Consider the following 19,630-nt stretch of genomic DNA (forward strand, 5'->3'; position numbering starts at 1 on the left):
TAAGAGAAAAATAAGTGATTTTGACTTATAAGTTAAAAAGTATTGAAATTTCCTCAAATATTACATTTAAGCCCGTGAATGATAGATTTTTTTTATTATTATTTTTATCACATAATGGGTTGTTTTATGAAACATTCTATGTAAAGAAAATTTACTCAAAAAGACATTCTAATATTCTATTTAATTGAGGGAACCCATGGTGGAGAAGAGAAAAAAAAAAATCCATGAATAATAGTAAAACCTATGATTCATTTTTGGTTGGTTTTCATGTAAATGTCTCAACCTCAAAATGCAATCTTTTTTTTTTTATAGACCATGGATCTTTCACCCATTAGAAGCACCCATGATGTTTCCAAAAACAAAATCACTATTTGTTGTTAAATGTTGTTTTTCCTCTAATGAGACCCATATCACTTTCAAACAAACATGTATTAAACACAAGCAAAATCAATTAAATAACCAATTCAAATTTAACACAAAATAAGCCCAAACTCTTTTTTTTCCTTGTTCATATAATAGAAACCCACTATGGTCCCCTCCATTTTTGGGATTCTTAACAATAACCACTATAGTCCCTTCCATTTCTAGAATCCTTATACAAAAACCCATCTTAATCCCCTCCTTCAATTACTACATTTCTTTAACAAAAACAAAAAAACCCACCATGATCTCCTTCGACCTCATTTTCTTTACATTTGATAAATTTACAACAAGAAAACACAATATACTTAAAACAAAAATTCATAAACCTAAACCTGACCTACACCAGTGATGGAGAAGCAAGAAGAAAATCATGGAGAAATATAACCCAAAGATGAAGGAGTGGATGAAAGAGTGAAGCGGGATGAATAGAGAAAACCCAAAAACTCTAAACGAGAAGAAAAATAACTGAAATGGTAAAGCAATATAAATGGATTTGAAATCATTGGTGACTACAGTTTTGACCATCTAAAAAAAAAATAATTCAAAACCGTAGTCACCACTATGGTTTTATGACATGGACACTTACATGGTGAAGAAGCACTAGATTGAACATTATTTTATAATCAGGTTTAGTTTATGATTTTATTTTTTTAAAGACCTATTTTTAGTCAAAATTTTGAAAATACGGTATTAAAAAGTTGGTCAAATATCACTTTGTGGGTTGTTACTTACTAGTTGTCATTATTAATTAAATTAATAAATATTCTGGTGGTATTAGATGTCTATTTAAGGAATTAAGGCACATGAGCTCATGTTCTAAGAAAACCCACAACTTTTTTCAAATTTCTTGATCCTTATATGGCAATGTTATTTTTTTAAGTTTACACTATGTTTGGTTATTTGAAATTCTAAGGAAAAATTCAAAGTGAATTTTGAGGGAAAATACACAAAAAAAAAAAGAGAAAAAAATAGAAAAAGAAAAAGGAGATCTAAATTTGATAAATTATTTTGATGTTTTTCAAATTCATTTCACTTATTTTTTTACTTTCAAAAGATTAAATAATTTAAAAATAAATAAATTTAAATTTGTTTTAATTATTATTGTTTTTTTTTTCCATATTTTTCTTTATAAACCAAATATGAGGAAATCATTTTCTTTAATATTTTTTTCCTCCAAGTGAGAGCACAGTAGAAATGGTTATTGTGGACACATTTTTCACAATGCGTTCCCACTCGATTGGCGAAACTCGTTTTTTATTAAAGTGAAAAACTGATTTTTATAAAAAGTTGGAGTTGCCACTTACTTTCATTTATTTTTAAAAGGGAAAACAAGTAAGAATAAAACCCCTAAAAGGACTCCTGATTTTTTTAGAAAAGTTGTCTACAAAAAACCCGAGTCTAGGTCCAAGAATCAGGTTACCTATCAGAAAGGTACCTCCAAAGAGGTAGCACCCCTCTAAGCCCTAACCAGGTCTCTACTAGCTTAGATGAGGGAAGTATGACAATTAGTAAGTTTATTACAGATACTTAAATGGATTAAGGTGATTTTGAAACTCTATTGTGACTAGCATGCCAAAGAAGAACTCAAAACACAATCATAAGGAATGACAGTATACATACCTAAATCGTAACTTAAGTTATCACAAGACATCAAAGTTAGTTCAGGTATTATATCATTCAACATGTATTCTATTTTATTCAAAGGACTAGGCAGCAGTCAAAGCAAACCTAAACATAATCAAAATACATGAATAATAACAAGAGGATCTAAAACCTAAGAACTACTGAATTTCCAAAAATGAGAACTTTCAATATGATAAAATATACATGAATAATAACAAGAAGATCTAAAACTTAAGAACTTTCAATATGAAACTAAAAACAAGAAGATCAAATATTAAAATTATCAAACTTTGCATTATGAGACTTTTAATAGCATGGGAAATAATCTAAAGACATGAAACTAAAACAAGAAGATTAAAAACCTAAGAGTTAATAAAATTTCTAGGATAAGAATTTTAAAGGCATGAAAATAATCTAAATAACATGAAACTAACTAATATCAATCAAATAACAAAAAATCATCATGAAACTAAATTATTGACATTCAAGAAAAAATATTTAATAGAAAATTGTCATGACTAATAATAAGAAGATTTAACATCCTAGAACTTTCAAATTTTCAAAGATGAGAACTTTGATAGCATGAAAAATGATCTAATAACACTCAGGTGACATGGATTATCAAGATCAATCACAATCACTATTATTTAATTCATAGTATCTATGAATTAATTGATTAATCCTCATATTTATTTCAACTTATTTAGTAGAGACTTAGCTTTTTGGGCTTAGAGGGGTGTTACGATTCGTCGTCGTACCTTCCCAATAAGTAACATGACCCCCAGACCCAACTCAGTTTTCACAGACCTGTCTTTTCTTTTAAGAGTCACATTTAGGGATTTTTTTTTTTTTTTGCTTATTTTGTTTTCTCTTTTTTTTTTTTTAAATAAAACAAAAGTAAGTGACAACTCCCTCATTTGAAAAATTAATTTTTCAAAAACAAAAAGTGAGTCTCGCCATTGAGTGAGAACGCATGTGAAAATGCGGGATCACAAGTAAAGAATAAGGATTTATTGATTGAAAATGTTAGCCCAATGGTTTTCCTAATCAGGTTTTGATGATAACAAACCATGATTAAGTTACTAATTGATTTGAATTGTAAAGAATCTCAAGTATTAATTTGGAAATTCATCAAATGACCTAATAGATACAAGATCAAGACTTTTGGAAGACATTTAATCATAGGAAACAAATGTAAGATGAATGCATGGGTGCACTTAGGTTTTACATATCATTTCATGCATCTTTGGAAAACTCGGTTTATTATTTAAAGTTACAATTTCATTAAGACCCGAGTTTTATCAAATGTACCTTAGGCAAAATGTTTCAAAATTGGCATATCAATTTATCTAAAGACCTTGCATAAGTGTTAGAAAAGAAAAGAACAGAAAAAGATAGGTTTTTGGGGCCAAAAGGTTGAACCGGTTGAGGCATTGGGCCAACAAGCTCAACCGACCAGGGTACCGGTCGATCGGTTCACCTTGCCCGGTCGAGATCCAGTCGAGGAGTGACACTCTCTCTCATCCAGTAGCCTTCCCTTCCCAGTCGAGGTATCCTCTTTCCCGGTCGACCTCCGGTTGAGGTTCGGTTGAAGAAACGATAACCTTCCAAAGCATTAAATGCTCTAATGGCTAGTGAACCGATCGACCCCTAGCTCAACCAGTTGAGGCTGCTTTTTGTTTTTCTTGGCTCCCGATATTAGAAACCTATAAATTGAGAGTTCCACTTCATTTATGACATTGAGAACACTTGCATTTATTTGTCCACCCACTTGTTCTTACCTTAAAAGCTCTCATTTCTTTCTTGGTGCATTAAATATTCACTTACATATCCTTTAGTGCACCTTTATGTTTCATCTTAGCTTTGATTTGTATTTGAGCTATCATTGAGCTAGGTTGAGGGATTTATTCTTGTAAAATTGAGTGTTAAAGCCTTCAAGTGAGTTGAATCTTGAAGAGATTGTGTAAGAGCCCATTGGAGCCGGAATCCAAGTGTAAAAGAGATTAGAAGCTTGGTTGAAGTTTAAAGTTAGTGGAACCCTCACTCGGTTAAGAGCTTGAGGAGAGTGGAAGTAGGCAAGAAAGTGTCGAACCACTATAAAATTTGAGTTTGATTTCTCTAACTCTATCTCTTTATATCTGCTTCTATTATGCTTGAATTTGTTGTGTTGAAAAAGATTTTGAAAAACCCAATTCACCCCCTCTTGGGTGTTTTTCTCTTTTAAGATTAGCTTTTATTTTCTCATAAAATTCTCTCATAGGAGATGAATTTGATGGATTAACCATTTTTCTCTTAGACGGTTTAGTCCTATCAAGAGCCCTTGCTCTAACACTAAATGGGAAGTCTAAGCTAATTTAATCTAGGTAGCCATCTGAAAGGAGGGATGAAGGATTAGGCATTGGTCAATTTTAAATAGTTTTAGGAACTATGAATGCAAATGACAATTTATGTAATTATCAATAAACAAGTAAATAAAGAGATAATTAAGGGTCAATGCAAACTATTTTATAATGGTTGATGCAATGCAACCTACGTTTACTCTCGTCAAGCTTTAATCTAAGTTAAGGGTCCTACTATCATCCAATACTTCCAACCAAACTTTAAACTTCTTTATACTTGGATTATGGGTTCCAAAACAACTAATCCTTCAAGAGATACTTCATTCTTGATATCTCTTCACAAGGTTTACAAGATAGAATTGTCCAATAATATCCTAATTACAAGATTAAGCTCAAACAATACAAATGAACCAAGATTGATCAAGTGGCACGCTAAAAAGGAATTGTAAGTTTAAAACAAGATCTACTCAAAAAACAATTTCTCAAAGGTTCTAGGATGATGAATAATGAAAACAAGTTTCTCTCCTAGTCTTAAATGAAATCTAGAGGCCATATATGAGTCCTAGTGAGAAATTAGTTTTTAGGCATATTTCGAAGCTCAACTAGTTAACCTGACAATTAATTGATAGACTAACTATTTGAAGTACAAGGTATAGTAGGTAATAGGGAAAGGGACAACCTTCACCAATTGAGGTACTGATCAACTAGTAAACTAATTGACACCTATCTCAACCAATGATTACTACCAAATGAATTGCACACCTATCTCAGTCGATTGACTTGGACTGTCAATGGATACCCTTTGCCACTTTGCATTTTAAAAAATTATTGATTTTAAGTTTGAATAAGGAGAACAAATCAACTATGGAGCTCCTAATGATTTTCAAAAAACCTTTTAAACACGCTTTTAATCAATTCAAAGAGAAGTTTTCCTTTAAAACAAATTTCAGCCAATATTTGAGAAATTATAAAGACATTTAAGAACATTTGGATGACTTAAGATGTTTTGAAGAAACAAAATTCAATATGAACCTACTACACCAATCAATCTTACAAATATATACCCTAGAGTTGCCTTCAAGCTTGGTGAAATCTCCATGTTGCTTTAATTAACCTTTCATAGCTCTTGACTTGTTGAAGTTCTTTTAAAAACTAATCACCAAAGAACTTAAAAATACATTAATTCATAACTTTGTTTTATAATCATCAAAATTTAATCAAAGGAAAAACCTTTAGCTAACAACATGTTCGAAAACCTATTTCATTTTTCATTTTTTACTATGCTTAAATTAATTGTTCAAAACAGGAATAGAAATTTCATTCTCATAAAAATTAATATCCACTTTTATATAGGGTTTGCTATGACTTTTGATTATCGTCTAAGGGTTACTAACTAAGGCCTTTGCTTCTATTCAATACATGATGACTGAAGCTAACTTTGGTTGGTTAATTTGATAAGTTCATTGATGGTTGACAAATATCATGATCCTAATGATGATTCTACATGTATTTTGTGTGTATCTCCCGGTGGATTTAAAAAATCTTGTGAATTTACTTGGTTAAGGGTGTGGTTCTGACTATATTGATTACATTTTTTTGGTGTTATTAGTTATTCTTGACCTCGAGACCAAATTGGTTGTTGGGCAATCAAAATTGTAATAGGTGTACCTGAAGTTATTCTAGTAATAGGATGACCTTTGGTTGAGTTATTTTATGGAAGTGAGATTTTGATTACTTTCTTCATAAGGGATTATGGTTTACCTTTCTAACTCTTAATTTTAAATTCATTCTTAAAGTCATTCTACAATCATTAATTATAGGACATCAACATGAAAATATTAATAAAAAAATTTCCAAAATGGAGGAGACATTTAGTATGGTTTTAATTAATCAAAATTAAAAATATAAAAAGATTGTTAAAAAGGAGATGTCTAATATAACCATATTATTGCTAAATAAAAATTAAAATTAGAATATTTTGGGTAAAGGTAAAAAAGAAAAAAAATAGAAAATACAAGGATTAGTGTATTAAAATGATGAAAAGATCTCAAATTTGTAAATATTGGAATAACTTATTTTTGGTACAAATGTCTTTTAATATTTTGATTATTTATAAGTGTGTTTAGATATAAAAAAAGAAGAAGTTATTTTTAGAAGAAAAAAAAGTTTATTCACTATCAATATTTTTTTATTAGTGTGAAAAAAGGTAGAATGGTTAATTTCAGGGATTGTGGACGATTTCATCCATTTTAGTCAAAAGAAATAACCCAAACTACTAACGCACTTGATGTTAAGTCGTTTGATGGAAAAGTAGACACTGAGAGAAGCAGATAGAGAATGAAGGGAGGTGTGAGCTTTCTCAACGCTTCCCCTATCTCCCAATTACTACCATTACCAAACGACCGTCTCTCCATTGCCAGAGTGTATACGCCAAAACGACGTCGTCTTAGGGCGGAGATCGAACTTAGGGTTTGCGTCAACCGGACTTGCCGGAGGCAAGGTTCTCTGCAAACCCTAGAAACCCTTTCCGGCATAGCTTCCCCCGACGTCGCCGTCAAGTCTTGCGGCTGTCTCGGCCGTTGCGGCGCCGGGCCCAACCTCGTGGCGCTTCCAGACGGCGTCATCGTCGGACACTGTGGGACGGCTGCTCGTGCTGCAGAAGTTATGATGAGCTTCGTCGCCGGCGATGCTCAGGAGAGTTTGGCTGCTTTGGCGTTGAGGAAGAGAGCTGAGAATGAGTTGGAAAAAAATAATTTCTCGGAGGCTGAGCTTTTGCTTTCTCAGGTAATGCTGTTTTTTTCTCGAGAATCAGTTGGAAAACGCTGTTCTTTGGGAATGAATACTCGAATTATTTGGTATGCTTCAGGAAGAGTAGAAGATTGAAATCTATAGTGAATCCTGAAAATCTTTAGCAGTTTAATACTTCTATATTTTTTGTTCATTGTTATTATTACTGCTATTATTTAATTTTCATTATGATGATATAATTGAAGGCAAATCTCTTTGGACATGTTTGGTTTTTTGAAACAAAAGCTGTTTTTTTTTTTTTTTTTAAATCAATGCAAAAGTCAAACACAAAAATTTCAAAAATTGTTTTTGGAAATTTGAGAATGTAGAATTACTGTTTTCAGCGTCCTAAATGAAAAAAACTTCTCTTTTTTTTTTGTTTTGTTTTTTTGGAAAATGATAACTATTATGGAAAACCATTTTTCTTTCCATTATCAAACAAACCCATTTTTGGAATCTTATTATGAGTTATTTTAAGGGGGTTAGAAGCACTTTCTAATGCTATCAACAGTATTTCTTAAAAAATTAGAATCCGTTTGATTAGTGATTCTAGGAAGTGCATCTAACCTTTCTAGCATTTGAAATTTTATATCAAAAGAGTTGTTTTCAAGTGCTAGAAAGGCTAGAAACGAATCATTGCCAAACAAGCTCTAAGTCACTTTTTAAAAATCTGGAAAATCACTTAGTATCAGGTATGGACTTATTCCAAAATTATATATTTAATGTATGTAAGTATACATTAATAGAAGTTTTTATTTTTTTTTATTTTGTGTGTGCGTATGCGTTTATATCCAAACATTGACCAATTCTTCATAAAAGCCTTTTTGATAAAAGTGCTATCGACAACCCAAGGATAATTTTTTTATAGGATAATTTTTTCATAAAAGCAACCCTAGGATGATTGTCTACAATCAAATAAGGTAGGCTAGGACTTTGATTTTTTTAGAATTTAAGGAGAGGAACGGGAATAAAATTATAGCAGCTGGGAAAAGTAAAATATTAGATAGAAAAATTTAAGATAAATAAGAAGACCTTAGAGTTTTTCTCAAAACTTTTAGGTGTCTCCTATAAGAAAGTAATGGAGTTTCACCATTGAAAATTACAAATTATGTTAAAAACTTAATATTATTGATCATCAATCATTGATATTGTTTTACATCAATTACCCTTATTTATAGGCTTTGGATCATCAATCTTATAAATTTTACTGCATTAATGTGAAATTCTATTTTAATAGAAAACATTGTTTCTAGGAAATTCTTTGTGAGATTGGTTCTCTGATGGATGCAGTGGCATTTCATGTAAAGTTTTCTTTGCAAAGTAACAGGCATTTGTGCACTCTGTTCTGATAATATCATTGCTGTTTGTAGCAATTGCTATAATTTAGTTGGTAGTATGATCAAAACTAAGTTCGATGAAGAGACATGAAAGGGCACTGACAATGCCATGTTTCTTCCTAGTGCAGGCTATAGATCTTAAACCATCCGGAGGTATCCATATCATATATAAAGTCAGGTTTGATATGATTTTAAATGAATCAAAATGGAACTTCTGATGTTTATCTTGTCAGGTTTGCAATGTATGTACATGCATGTGCATGCGTGTGTGTGTGTGTGTGCACTGGCATGTAAATTATATTGTATAATGATGCCTGTTTTCTCCAAAAGAAAATTGGAAGTCTGCATAAAAAGAAATACTATCCATGCATGAATTTCTGAATTATAAAATAATTCGTTTTCCACAGTTTCCACTATTTCATTGACATTCTACAAATTTTTCCATATCACCCTCCTATGTGATTGAATGGGCGCTATCATGGAAAAAAGGGTTTATGAGATTTTTGCTCAATTTAGGTCTTCTGCAAGGTTGGCAATGGGCAACCATGCTGGTGCTCTGGAAGATGCTAATGAAGCTCTGACATTAGCTCCTCGATATCCTGAGGTGAGTGATGGTGTTATTTCAATTATGAGTCAAGAGACTTGTGCCACTGAAGCCAAATTCTTTTGAGAAAATTCATGGGCCCAAAATCTGATGATTTTGAATCTTGTTAATAAAAGGAATATTCATTTGATTGCTGATGTGAACATCATTGGGACACTGTTAACTCCCTGTATTCAAAATGTTGGAACCTGCTCTAGTACCTTACTGAAGTAGTTTTAAGCATGGTTCATAAACTTTTCTGTTAGTACTGTTCACTGAGTGCCTGAAAGAAAAAAAAAAAATTGTGTTGCTCCTCTTAAAATAGTGTTCACTGAATTCTGATTTCATCTGGCCATAAAAAAAACTTACCCCAACTATATATATTTCATTCGCAATTCAGCTATATGCATATTTACCCCAAGCCCAAACAATATATCAAGAATAAAAAGCAAAAATTGAATTGTGCCTCTGTTTGGTCAAAAGTTTCATCAATGGTAATAGAACTGTTAACTTTTCAAGAAACTGTTTTATTGACCATAATAGATGTGTGCTTATTTTTTGTTATATATATATATATATATACACACACCATTACTTTTGTAGCCTGTAAGACAAATTTAAATTTTCTGTTCATCTGATGTACTGTATGATGAAATTATGACATCTTTGGACAATCTTATGGTTCATGGTGTTTCTTTGAGATGTTTTTCTAATTATCCCTATGCAGGCTTATATTTGTCAGGGAGATGCTTTCTTGGCTATGGACCAGTTTGATGATGCTGAAAAATCATACTCGACATGTTTAGAGCTCGATCCCTCCATTCGTCGTTCCAAATCATTCAGGGTATTATTCAATTTCTAAATTCTGCAATAAATTTGATTAGGTTTTGTCCCTCTCTCATCTCCCTCTCTTCTCCTTTTGGTTAATTAAAAAATTTTCCTCTGCATTAAAAAATGTGTTGAGGGAGAGAGAGAACAAGGAATTAAAGAAGCTGCATTTTTTGCATTAGGAAAGTCACATCCCAAACTTTTTACATACCATCTAGAAGATCTCTAAGATTCTACATCTGGATTCAATTCATTTAACCAAAAGAATGAAGTTTTAGAGACGGCCTGCTCGTGACTGCCTTATTGCATTTCAATATTTCCCTTTTTGGTGCCTGTTAGTGTGGCTCCTGTGCACATGATGTTGTAGGGTTTGGGTAGAGTTATAGCAAAGCAGCGACCAAAGGATTTAGGAGGGTTTTTTGCAGTTACTGATGAGATATTATCAGGAGCCAATGTCACTCATTTGCAGATGACATTGGCCAGTTCCAGGTGGTACTTGAGGTGTATGTTGTTTTGCCTGTCTTTGGTCTTAGGAATGGTCTGAATGAGGGTGAGCTGCTATCATTTGGACGTGTGATGTGAAGAATCTGTCCGGTGTGGCAGTATATACCAAATGGTCGGTTTTTGGCTGGGAAATGTGAATTGATCCTAAATTTATTTTAGTTTTTCATTGACACAAGTGGATCCAAATGGGCTGAGTTGCACTACTAAAAAGGAATTCATTTTGATCCTTCTATCCTGTTGAAAATGTTTTCCTCAAAAGCATGTATTGGATCTTGAAAAATGAAATAAATTGGTTTGTTATGCATGTTTCTAAACTATGTTTTTTAGGGAAAATTTGCCCCATTCTGCTTTATTGCCTAGGTAGGTGTGTTGGTGGCAGCTTATACATGGTGATTTCTTTTGTCATTTTTCTTTTCTTCTTTCCCCTTTCTAATGTCATTGCCTCAGAAAAGTGTGAGGGGCTGGAGATTTTTAATGAGCTTGTATCTTTAGTTGTTTAAGAGAGTGGTTTTCATTAGTATATCACCTATTCATTCTTGCGCAGGCTCGGGTTGCAAAGCTTCAAGAGAAACTTGGTGCTGCAAGTACACGTTAAGATATTTAATCTAACTGAAGTTAAGTGAGAATAAATGGAATTAATTCTGGATCCCTTTGTCGTTTCCAGGTTTGACTTTCTCTCCACATCATGCTAAATTTACTTCTTCATTTGCTTGCTTCTATTCACCTAGGGCCTGAAATAATATCATAGCTTGTGTAGTTGCAATTCAGAAGTATCATTAGATTCTAAATTACAATTCTCTTGCTCTCAAGATGTGAGGTATCCTCATTTTAAGCTTTACACTTTGATCTGTGAATGTTAAATATGTCAAAACGTGTTCATGAACTCAATACTTGGATTGAACCATATAACCTAAGCCCCACATGCCTTTAAAAGACTACAAAGTATGTATTTCCATTGATGCCGTACAAGAAATAAAATGAAAGGAGAGTATAATTGAAAGGACCTTAGGAATCACTCCTAGAAACCTTAGGCTTCACACCCAAGTACTCTTTGCATCTCACAAAGGAAAAACTGGTTGCTGAAAATTCATTCATTGATTGATTCCTTCCAAAAGACTAATCAACTACTATATAAGACTTTTCTAGGGACTTATAACTCGGAACTAGACACAATAAATGCAACTTGAAAATGACAAACTTGGACTGATTACTGACCACATTAAAGATTGTTGGAAGATGACAGCAATAATGACTGAAAATGGTAACTTTCACCAGTAACTAAGCCCATAACTTAAGCTGAACCCATATTGACTTATATAAGATCCCAACTAAGCCCAGTACCATCTAGAGAGTGCCAGATTAAAGCTTGGGCCTTGGAGCCCATTCCTTTGCGCCTCTCATAAACTTTTAAAGGTGGCTGCCACTTGTCTCTATCAACTCTCTTCGGCTTAGGAAAACTCGATCTTGACGAGTTAAAGGCATGAAATCTCTCATAAAGGTCTTGATTCAATTGCTGGAATTCCCCATCTGTGATCCATGTGCAATCTGAAAATGGTCTTCCTCTCCATTTGACAAGATACTTTTGATAGCCCCCTGCTCTAGTTGAAACAAATTGGTGATCAATAACATCTTCAATTTCCTCCTTTAAACAAGGAGCTGGTGGTAAGTGAGCATTGGGGCCACCATTAGTTATAACATCTTTAGGATTAGAACATAGGGTGAGGTCCTCAATGTTGAAGATGTTACTAATACCCATATTTTCTAGCAAATCAAGAACATAAGCATTGGAGCTAATTTTCTTGAGCACTCTGTATGGACCAGCATTCTTTGAGTGAAGTTTCTTGTATGTACCTTTAGGATATCCTTTAGGCCTTATCCTTACCATAACCATATCTCCTTCCTTAAAATCAGCAAACTTCCTTTTCAAATCAGCTTGTGCCTTGTAATTCTTATTGCTGAGAGCAATCTTCCTTCGAACATCCTCATGTAGATCATGTATATGCTTACTAAAAGCATCAACTTCAACACTTGGTCGTGCTTCCATTGGTAAAGGAACTAAATCAATAGGCTTCCTAGGAAGCAAGCCAGTCACGATCTTAAAGGGGCTGCAACCTGTAGACCTATTTACTGAACTGTTGTATGCAAACTCAGCCATAGGAAGAATTTGATCCCAATTACTAACATGTTCTCCAACTAGGCAGTGAAGTAGATCACCTAAACTTCGGTTAACAACTTCTGTTTGGCCGTCAGTTTGAGGGTGAAAAGCTGAAGAAAATTTCAGCTTTATGTTCAGCATCTTCCATAAGCTTCTCCAAAAATAACTCATAAACTTTGCATCTTGATCAGAAACAATAGTCTTGGGCAAACCATGCAGTCGGACAATCTCTTTGAAGAACAGTTTAGCAACATGGACAACATCCAAAGTCTTTGAACATGGGATAAAGTGCACCATTTTAGAGAAACGATCTACCACAACAAATATGGAGTCATGTCCCTTGAAAGTTTTTGGCAAACCAAGGACAAAATCCGTGCTTAGGTCTTGCCATGGCTCATGTGGCACTGGAAGTGGCATGTGCGACATTTAGAAACATTCTTAGCCATATCTCTTTTTAAACTTGGCTAATAAAAACGATCTTCTGTCATTGCAATCGTTTTATCTCTTCCAAAATGACCAGTTGCTCCTCCAAAATGCAATTCCCATATCACTTGCTCTTGAAGTGATGTGTCAGGTAAGCAAAGGCAGGTCCCTTTGAAGAGGGTATCCATCATGCAACAAAAAATTTTGATATGCTCCTGCAATCCCTGCTGCTAAGGCATCATATATAATGCTGAAATCCTTGCAATAATTATAATCCCGCTTCAACAAATGAAATCCCACAACCTGTATAGCCATAGAAGAAAGAATATACACCACTCGACTAAGAGCATCAGCTGCCTTGTTCTCAACACCAGATTTATGTCAAATAACAAAGGAGTATTCTTGTAAGAAAGAGACCCACTTCCCATGACAATGGTTAAGCTTCTTTTGAGAGTTAACATACTTGAGAGCTTCATGATCAAAATATCAAACAAACTCCTGTGGAAGGAGAAAATGACGCCAATAGCGCAAAGTTTGAACCACAGCATAGAATTCTTTATCATAGATTGAATACTTTTGCTTTTCTTCATTCAATTTTTCGCTGAAAAATGCAATAGGATGCCCTTCTTGACTGAGCATACCTCCAATTCCCACATTTGATGCATCGCAAGCTTCTTCAAATACTTTTGAAAAATTGGGAAGTTGTAGAACAGGTGTTTCAGTTAGCCTCTTCTTTACTTCTTCAAAAGCCTTTGTTGCTGCCTTGGTCCAAACAAACTGGTTTTTCTTCATACAATCAGTGATAGGAGCCATAATAGTGCTGAAACTTATGATGAAGCATCAATAAAATGTGGACAGCCCATGAAAACTTCGTAGCTCCTGCAATGTGCTAGGAATTGGCCATTCTAAGATGGCTTTCACCTTATCAGGGTTTACTTCTAACCCTTTGGCTGAAACAACAAAACCCAGGAACACAATAGCTGAGGTCATGAAGGAACATTTTTTTTCGTGATTTATGTAGAGCTTCTCTTGTCGAAGGATTCTCATAACTTGTCATAAATGGAACACATGATCTTCCTCAGTCTTGTTGTAGATTAAAATATTATCAAAGTAAACAACTAAAAAAACTTGCCAATAAATGGTTGAAACACTTGATTCATGAAGTGCATGGATGTTCTAGGAGCATTGGAGAGGCCAAAAGGCATAACCAGCCACTCATTGAGACCATCCTTTGTTTTAAAAGTAGTCTTCCACTCATCCCCGGGCCTTAACCGTATTTGATGATACCCACTCTTCAGATCTATCTTTGAAAAGATGCAAGAACCAGCCATCATATCCAACATATCATCAAGCCGAGGAATGGGAAACGATATTTGATAGCTATCTTGTTGATTACGCGATTGTCTACACACATGCGCCAGCTGCCATCTTTTTTAGGGGTTAGTAAGGCGGGGACAACACAAGGACTTAGACTTTCGCGAATAAATCCTTTGGACAGCAGCTCCCCCACTTGTCTTTTCAGCTCTGCATACTCAATTGGATTCATACGAAAAGCTGGAAGATTAGGTAATTGAGATACCGACATAAAGTCTATGGAATGTTGAATGTTGCGGAGTGGGGGCAACTCCTAGGCAGATCTGCTGGAGCTATATCCGAGAAGTCGTTGAGCAGTTCAACGGCCTTCTTAGGTATAGAAGAAATGCTGCCAGCATCTTTCATGCCAACTTCTTTCATTATTACAACATATATAACCCCATTTTCCTTGCTTTCATGTTGAAACTTCTTCTTAATAAGAATATGAAGAGAACTCTTCATGCCTTCAACAGATTTTGTTGACTTTTGAATCCGATATTTTCCCATTTCAGCAGCAGTCATTGGTTTCAACACAACTTTTTGGTTCTTAAACATGAAGCTATATGTGTTCTCTTTCCCACAAGGATGCACATCTCAATCATAAACCCAAGGACGACCAAGAATGATATGTGCTACTTTCATAGGGATCACATCACACCAAATAGAATCACTATAAACACCACAAGAGAGAGAAACAAGACAATGTTGATTTACTGGAATAGACGTGTTATTTATCCATGCTACCTTGTATGGTTGTGGGTGTGGTTCAACTGGAAGTTTAAGACGCTCTACCATGGAGGCTGAAACAACATTCATACAGCTGCCACTGTCAATGATGAGTTTTTGAGCTTGATTCCCACATCGGACTAACATTTGAAAAATAGAAGTTCGGCGCCGATCTTCTTCCTCAACTTTAGGGGCTGCAAGAATACGTCTCACAACAGAAGCTAGAGAAATGTCAACTTCTTCGTCATCCAAGTCAGTAGGATCATAGACTCCATAGTCAAATGAATTAAAACCTTTCTGGTTCTAGGTCCTCTTCATGTTCCAGCCCAATATGCAAGTTCTTCTTTGGACAATTGTATGCCATGTGGTCAGGTTGTTGACACTTGAAACATTTGATACCCTTACCTTAAGGATCAACCACTTGAGAAGAAGATGACTTAAACCCTGTAGGTGGATTAAATGGATGAGATGAGCCTGGCTTCATACTTTGACTTGTGTCGTGGAGCTTCTTTTGGGTAGATTCCATGGTCATAGCTCCTGGCTTCCTATGGAATGAATGTCCCATGTATTCCTCCATGTCTAATGCAACTTGAAAGGCATGTTCCAAGCTGTATAATGGTTGACGCAGCAACTCCCGCTTGATTTCATACCTTAGTCCAGCTTTGAATCTTGCAAGTGTTTGTTGAGGGTGTTCTACTATTTGATTCCTTGTTTTTAACTCATCAAACGTTTGCATATACTCAGCAACAGACATGTTGTTCTGCCTCAAATTAATGAGCTGGTCACATAGCTTATCATAGTAATTTGTAGGCATGCATTTCTCCTGAAGCTTAACCTTCATCTCTTGCCATGTGCTGATTGGTGGTAGCCCCATCCTTCTAATGTCTCCTTCAAAACCTGTCCACCAAACTTTTGATAAGCCCACCAGTTTCATTTTAGTGAACCTCACTCTTTGATCATCCATCATGTCATACCAATTGAAGTACTCTTCAATTGCAGCCAACCAATCAACAAATTGAGTAGCATCTACCTTTCCTTCAAAATCAGGAACCTCCATTCTCACTTTCTTTGTGATATCTCCAGCGGTGTCACACACTTCATGTCTTCTTTCGAATAATCCTCTCGCCCATTCAGACATAGGGTATTGTGGTGCTTGAATTGCCTCTTGCTCCTCCGCATTTTCTGGGTTGTTAGCCTGAGATGTTTCCCTTTGCTCAACATGTGATGACTCATTAGTGGGCTGAGTTATTTGTGTCTTGACATTACTTAGCCGAATGTGGAGCTATCAAGCTGATCCACCATCCGAATTATCATTTCATCATGCTGGCTATCGGTTAATCTTCCTCTAAAACTCCTTCCAGATCGTATAGCCATGATATCGCCCTCGCTCTGATACCAAAAATTGATGCAGTATAGGAAATAAAATGAAAGGAGAGTATAATTGAAATGACCTTAGGAATCACTCCTAGAAACCTAGGCTTCACACCCAAGTACTCTTTGCATCTCACAAAGGAAAAACTGGTTGCTGAAAATTCATTCATTGATTGATTCCTTCCAAAAGACTAATCAACTACTATATAAGACATTTCTGGGGACTTATAACTCCTTGGAACTAGACACAATAAATGCAACTTGAAAATGACAAACTTGGACTGATTACTACCACATTAAAGACTCTTGGAAAATGACAGCAATAATGACCGAAAACGGTAACTTTAACCATTGACTAAGCCCATAACTTAAGCTGAACCCATATTGATTTATATAAGATCCCAATTAAGCCCATTATCATCTAGAGAGTGCCAAATTAAAGTTTGGGCCTTGGAGCCCATTCCTTTGAGCCTCTCATAAACTTTTAAAGGTGGCTGCCACTTGTCTCTATCATCCATATTCATAAAAATATATCTTTCATTCATAGTTTTAAAAGGCTCAAGGTGTACCAAGGAGCACCTAAGGCACGGGCTTTAGTGAAGTGAGGCGCACCCTAATTTACATATATATTTTTATATAATATAATCAAATTTAACAATCATTTATTTGTCCTAAACACATAAATCATCAAATATCATCCAAAACTTCAATTTAATTAACATGATGAGGTCCTGGAAGGCATGCGACTATTTTTCCTCTATTTTTCCTCATCTTCTTCTTCTTCTTCACTTCTCCGCTGCATAGTTGAGGCTAGGGCATGATTGGAAGTGGTATCGGGTTCAAAAATACTAGAAAAAGGGGGTTGGGAGGGAAAACAGGGCCAAAATGGCGTCGTTTTGGCCTGTTTTTATTTTTGAAGGATTAGGCTCCAAAATGACGCCGTTTTGACCTATTTTTTTTTTTTTTTAAAAAAAGGAATAGGCTCCAAAACGACGTCGTTTTGGCCTATTCCTTTTAAAATAAAAGGGCCAAAACGAGGTCGTTTTGGACCCAGAAAAAAAAAAATAAAAAATTAGGGCTTCTCAGCCCCAGTCCTCTACAACCTGACAACGACTGAAGAAGAGAAGGAGGAGGAGAAGGAGGGTGTACCTAGTCGGAGGCGAGTTAGGTGATCGCGTAGCGCCTTGCCAGAGGCAAGAGCCTTGTGCACCTACGCGGTGCCTTCGTGAAGGGGCGTCGCGCACGCCTTTCACAACAATGCTTTCATTTGTTGACAATTTTTTTGGTATTTGTATAGACTAGTAAATATGCTTTCAAAATAATTGTTGACTTATGTGCAACTCCCTTTTTTCCTAACTTGTCTAGTTTGACCAAGGATCCATTTGGTAGTGACTTTCATAAAAGTGCTGAGAAGAGGAGGAGAAGGAGGGTGTACCCTAGCCAGAGGCGAGTCAGGCGACCGCGTAGCGCCTTGCCAGAGGCGAGAGCCTTGTGCACCTACGCAGCGCCTTCGTGAAGAGGCGTCGCGCGCGCCTTTCACAACTATGCTTTCATTTGTTGACAATTTCTTTGGTCTTTGTATAGGCTAGTAAATTTGCTTTCAATATAATTGTCATAATGTATTTTCCTTTCAAGTTGACGAGCTTGAAACCTCGTATTGTTCTTCAAAAGACTTGTGTTATTGCCATTGTTATAATCTTTTGAATGAACTTATTGTTGACCTATGTGCAACTCCCTTTTTTCTTAACTTGTCTAGTTTTGACCAAGGATCCATTTGGGAGTGACTTTCATAGAAGTGCTCTGTCCATTTTGTTTGTTGGTAGCACTTCAAAATACCTTTATGATGATGAATCACTTAGTGTTTGAATATGAATTAAAAGAAAAAAAAAAAGTGTTTTTGGTAACAAAATACTACAAAACCAAAACTGATTTTTTTTTTTTTTTTTTTTTTTGAAGCATTTACCAAGTGCTATTACAAAAATCACTTCGAGTGATTATCTAAATCTTCAACATTGATTTCTTAAAACTTTACCCAATGCCTATTTTTTGTAAAGAAAGTATTTCCAGGCAGTAGAAAGTAGATCGGCCAATGCCCAAACCAGCTGATTACTTCTTTTGGTGCATCTTTCAGGTCGATGTATGGGTCGGCTAATTCCAGTTCTGTTATCTTGTGTGAAGAGAGGACATAATTCACTCTTTGGAGGATTTTCTTGGTAACCATTCAATCCCTTTGCTCTGTATATAGCTATATTTTCTCTGTTTCTGAGCATACTCGGTTGTTTCTTTTTATTGTAAAAACAAAATCATGCATAGACATTGTCATATGAGTCACAGGGACAGCCTGTGTCCTGTGTTTGTTCTTGTTACGTAGCTTAATGATCTGGTTCAATTTTTTTTGTTATTTCAATCGTTTTCCTTTAAAATGTTATTTAAATTTATTCCTGTATCAACAATATTGTTGATTGGGCAATCTCCTTTCTTCTATTTATTTATTTATGTTATATTTATATTTATATTTATATTTACATTCATTTATTTTTGGTTGAAATCAAAATGGTACCTTATCATTGGCGTTGCAACAAAATGCCTTTGGGATGGCTCAAGAAATAAAATTTTAATTGGAAAAGGTGTTTTGTAAATCAACTTAATGACTTAAAAGTGAATTAATAACTTAATTTAAGTTATCAAGTAAATTAGACATGTTTAATAAAATAATTTAATAACACAATTTAAAGTTAAAAATGAATTTTAGTATTAAGTCAAAATAGTTAATTTTATTCTCAATTTCAAATTTTTTTTTTTGTCTTAGGTAATAAACAAATTTATTAGTTAAGATTAATAAAAATAAACATTAATTAAAATTATTGATGATAAATATTAATTACAACCAATGAGGTTAGATATCTCAATTTGATAACTTAAAATGAATTTTAAGTTAATTTCATTAAACAACTTTAATACTTAAAAGTAAAAAATAAGTAAAAAGTAAACAACCTTAATACTTACAAGCATAGTTTAAAAGGCATGTTTAAAGCATGCCTAGGCGCAAGGTGGAACCATTCCTTAGCTATGCTTACCAAGACATGCGCCTTGTTGAAGAGGTGTGCCTTGTCTACTTTACCTTTCATTTCTAAACACTTTATTTTTGAAATTTTTAATTGTATATTATATATATATA

At 34.5% G+C, this 19,630-nt stretch overlaps 1 protein-coding gene across 3 annotated transcripts; it reads left to right on the forward strand.

Annotated features, from left to right (window-relative positions):
• The first annotated feature begins 6,680 nt into the window (after nt 1-6,680).
• LOC117904850 lies at nt 6,681-18,922 on the forward strand. Of its 3 annotated transcripts, none has more exons than XM_034817638.1 (6): nt 6,681-7,169; nt 8,638-8,687; nt 9,026-9,113; nt 9,820-9,936; nt 10,969-11,088; nt 18,584-18,922. In XM_034817638.1, exons 1-5 carry the CDS (start codon nt 6,723-6,725, stop codon nt 11,017-11,019), a joined length of 753 nt encoding a protein of 250 aa, XP_034673529.1. In that variant the 5' UTR covers nt 6,681-6,722; the 3' UTR covers nt 11,020-11,088; nt 18,584-18,922. The 3 variants fall into 3 exon arrangements, with proteins under 3 accessions (XP_034673529.1, XP_034673530.1, XP_034673531.1); XM_034817639.1 differs by lacking the exon at nt 18,584-18,922 and adding an exon at nt 17,818-18,176; XM_034817640.1 differs by lacking the exon at nt 10,969-11,088.
• The last annotated feature ends 708 nt before the right edge of the window (nt 18,923-19,630 follow it).

Source organism: Vitis riparia, chromosome 17 (genome assembly GCF_004353265.1).
Source record: "Vitis riparia cultivar Riparia Gloire de Montpellier isolate 1030 chromosome 17, EGFV_Vit.rip_1.0, whole genome shotgun sequence".
In the NCBI taxonomy this organism is placed as follows: Eukaryota; Viridiplantae; Streptophyta; class Magnoliopsida; order Vitales; family Vitaceae; genus Vitis; species Vitis riparia.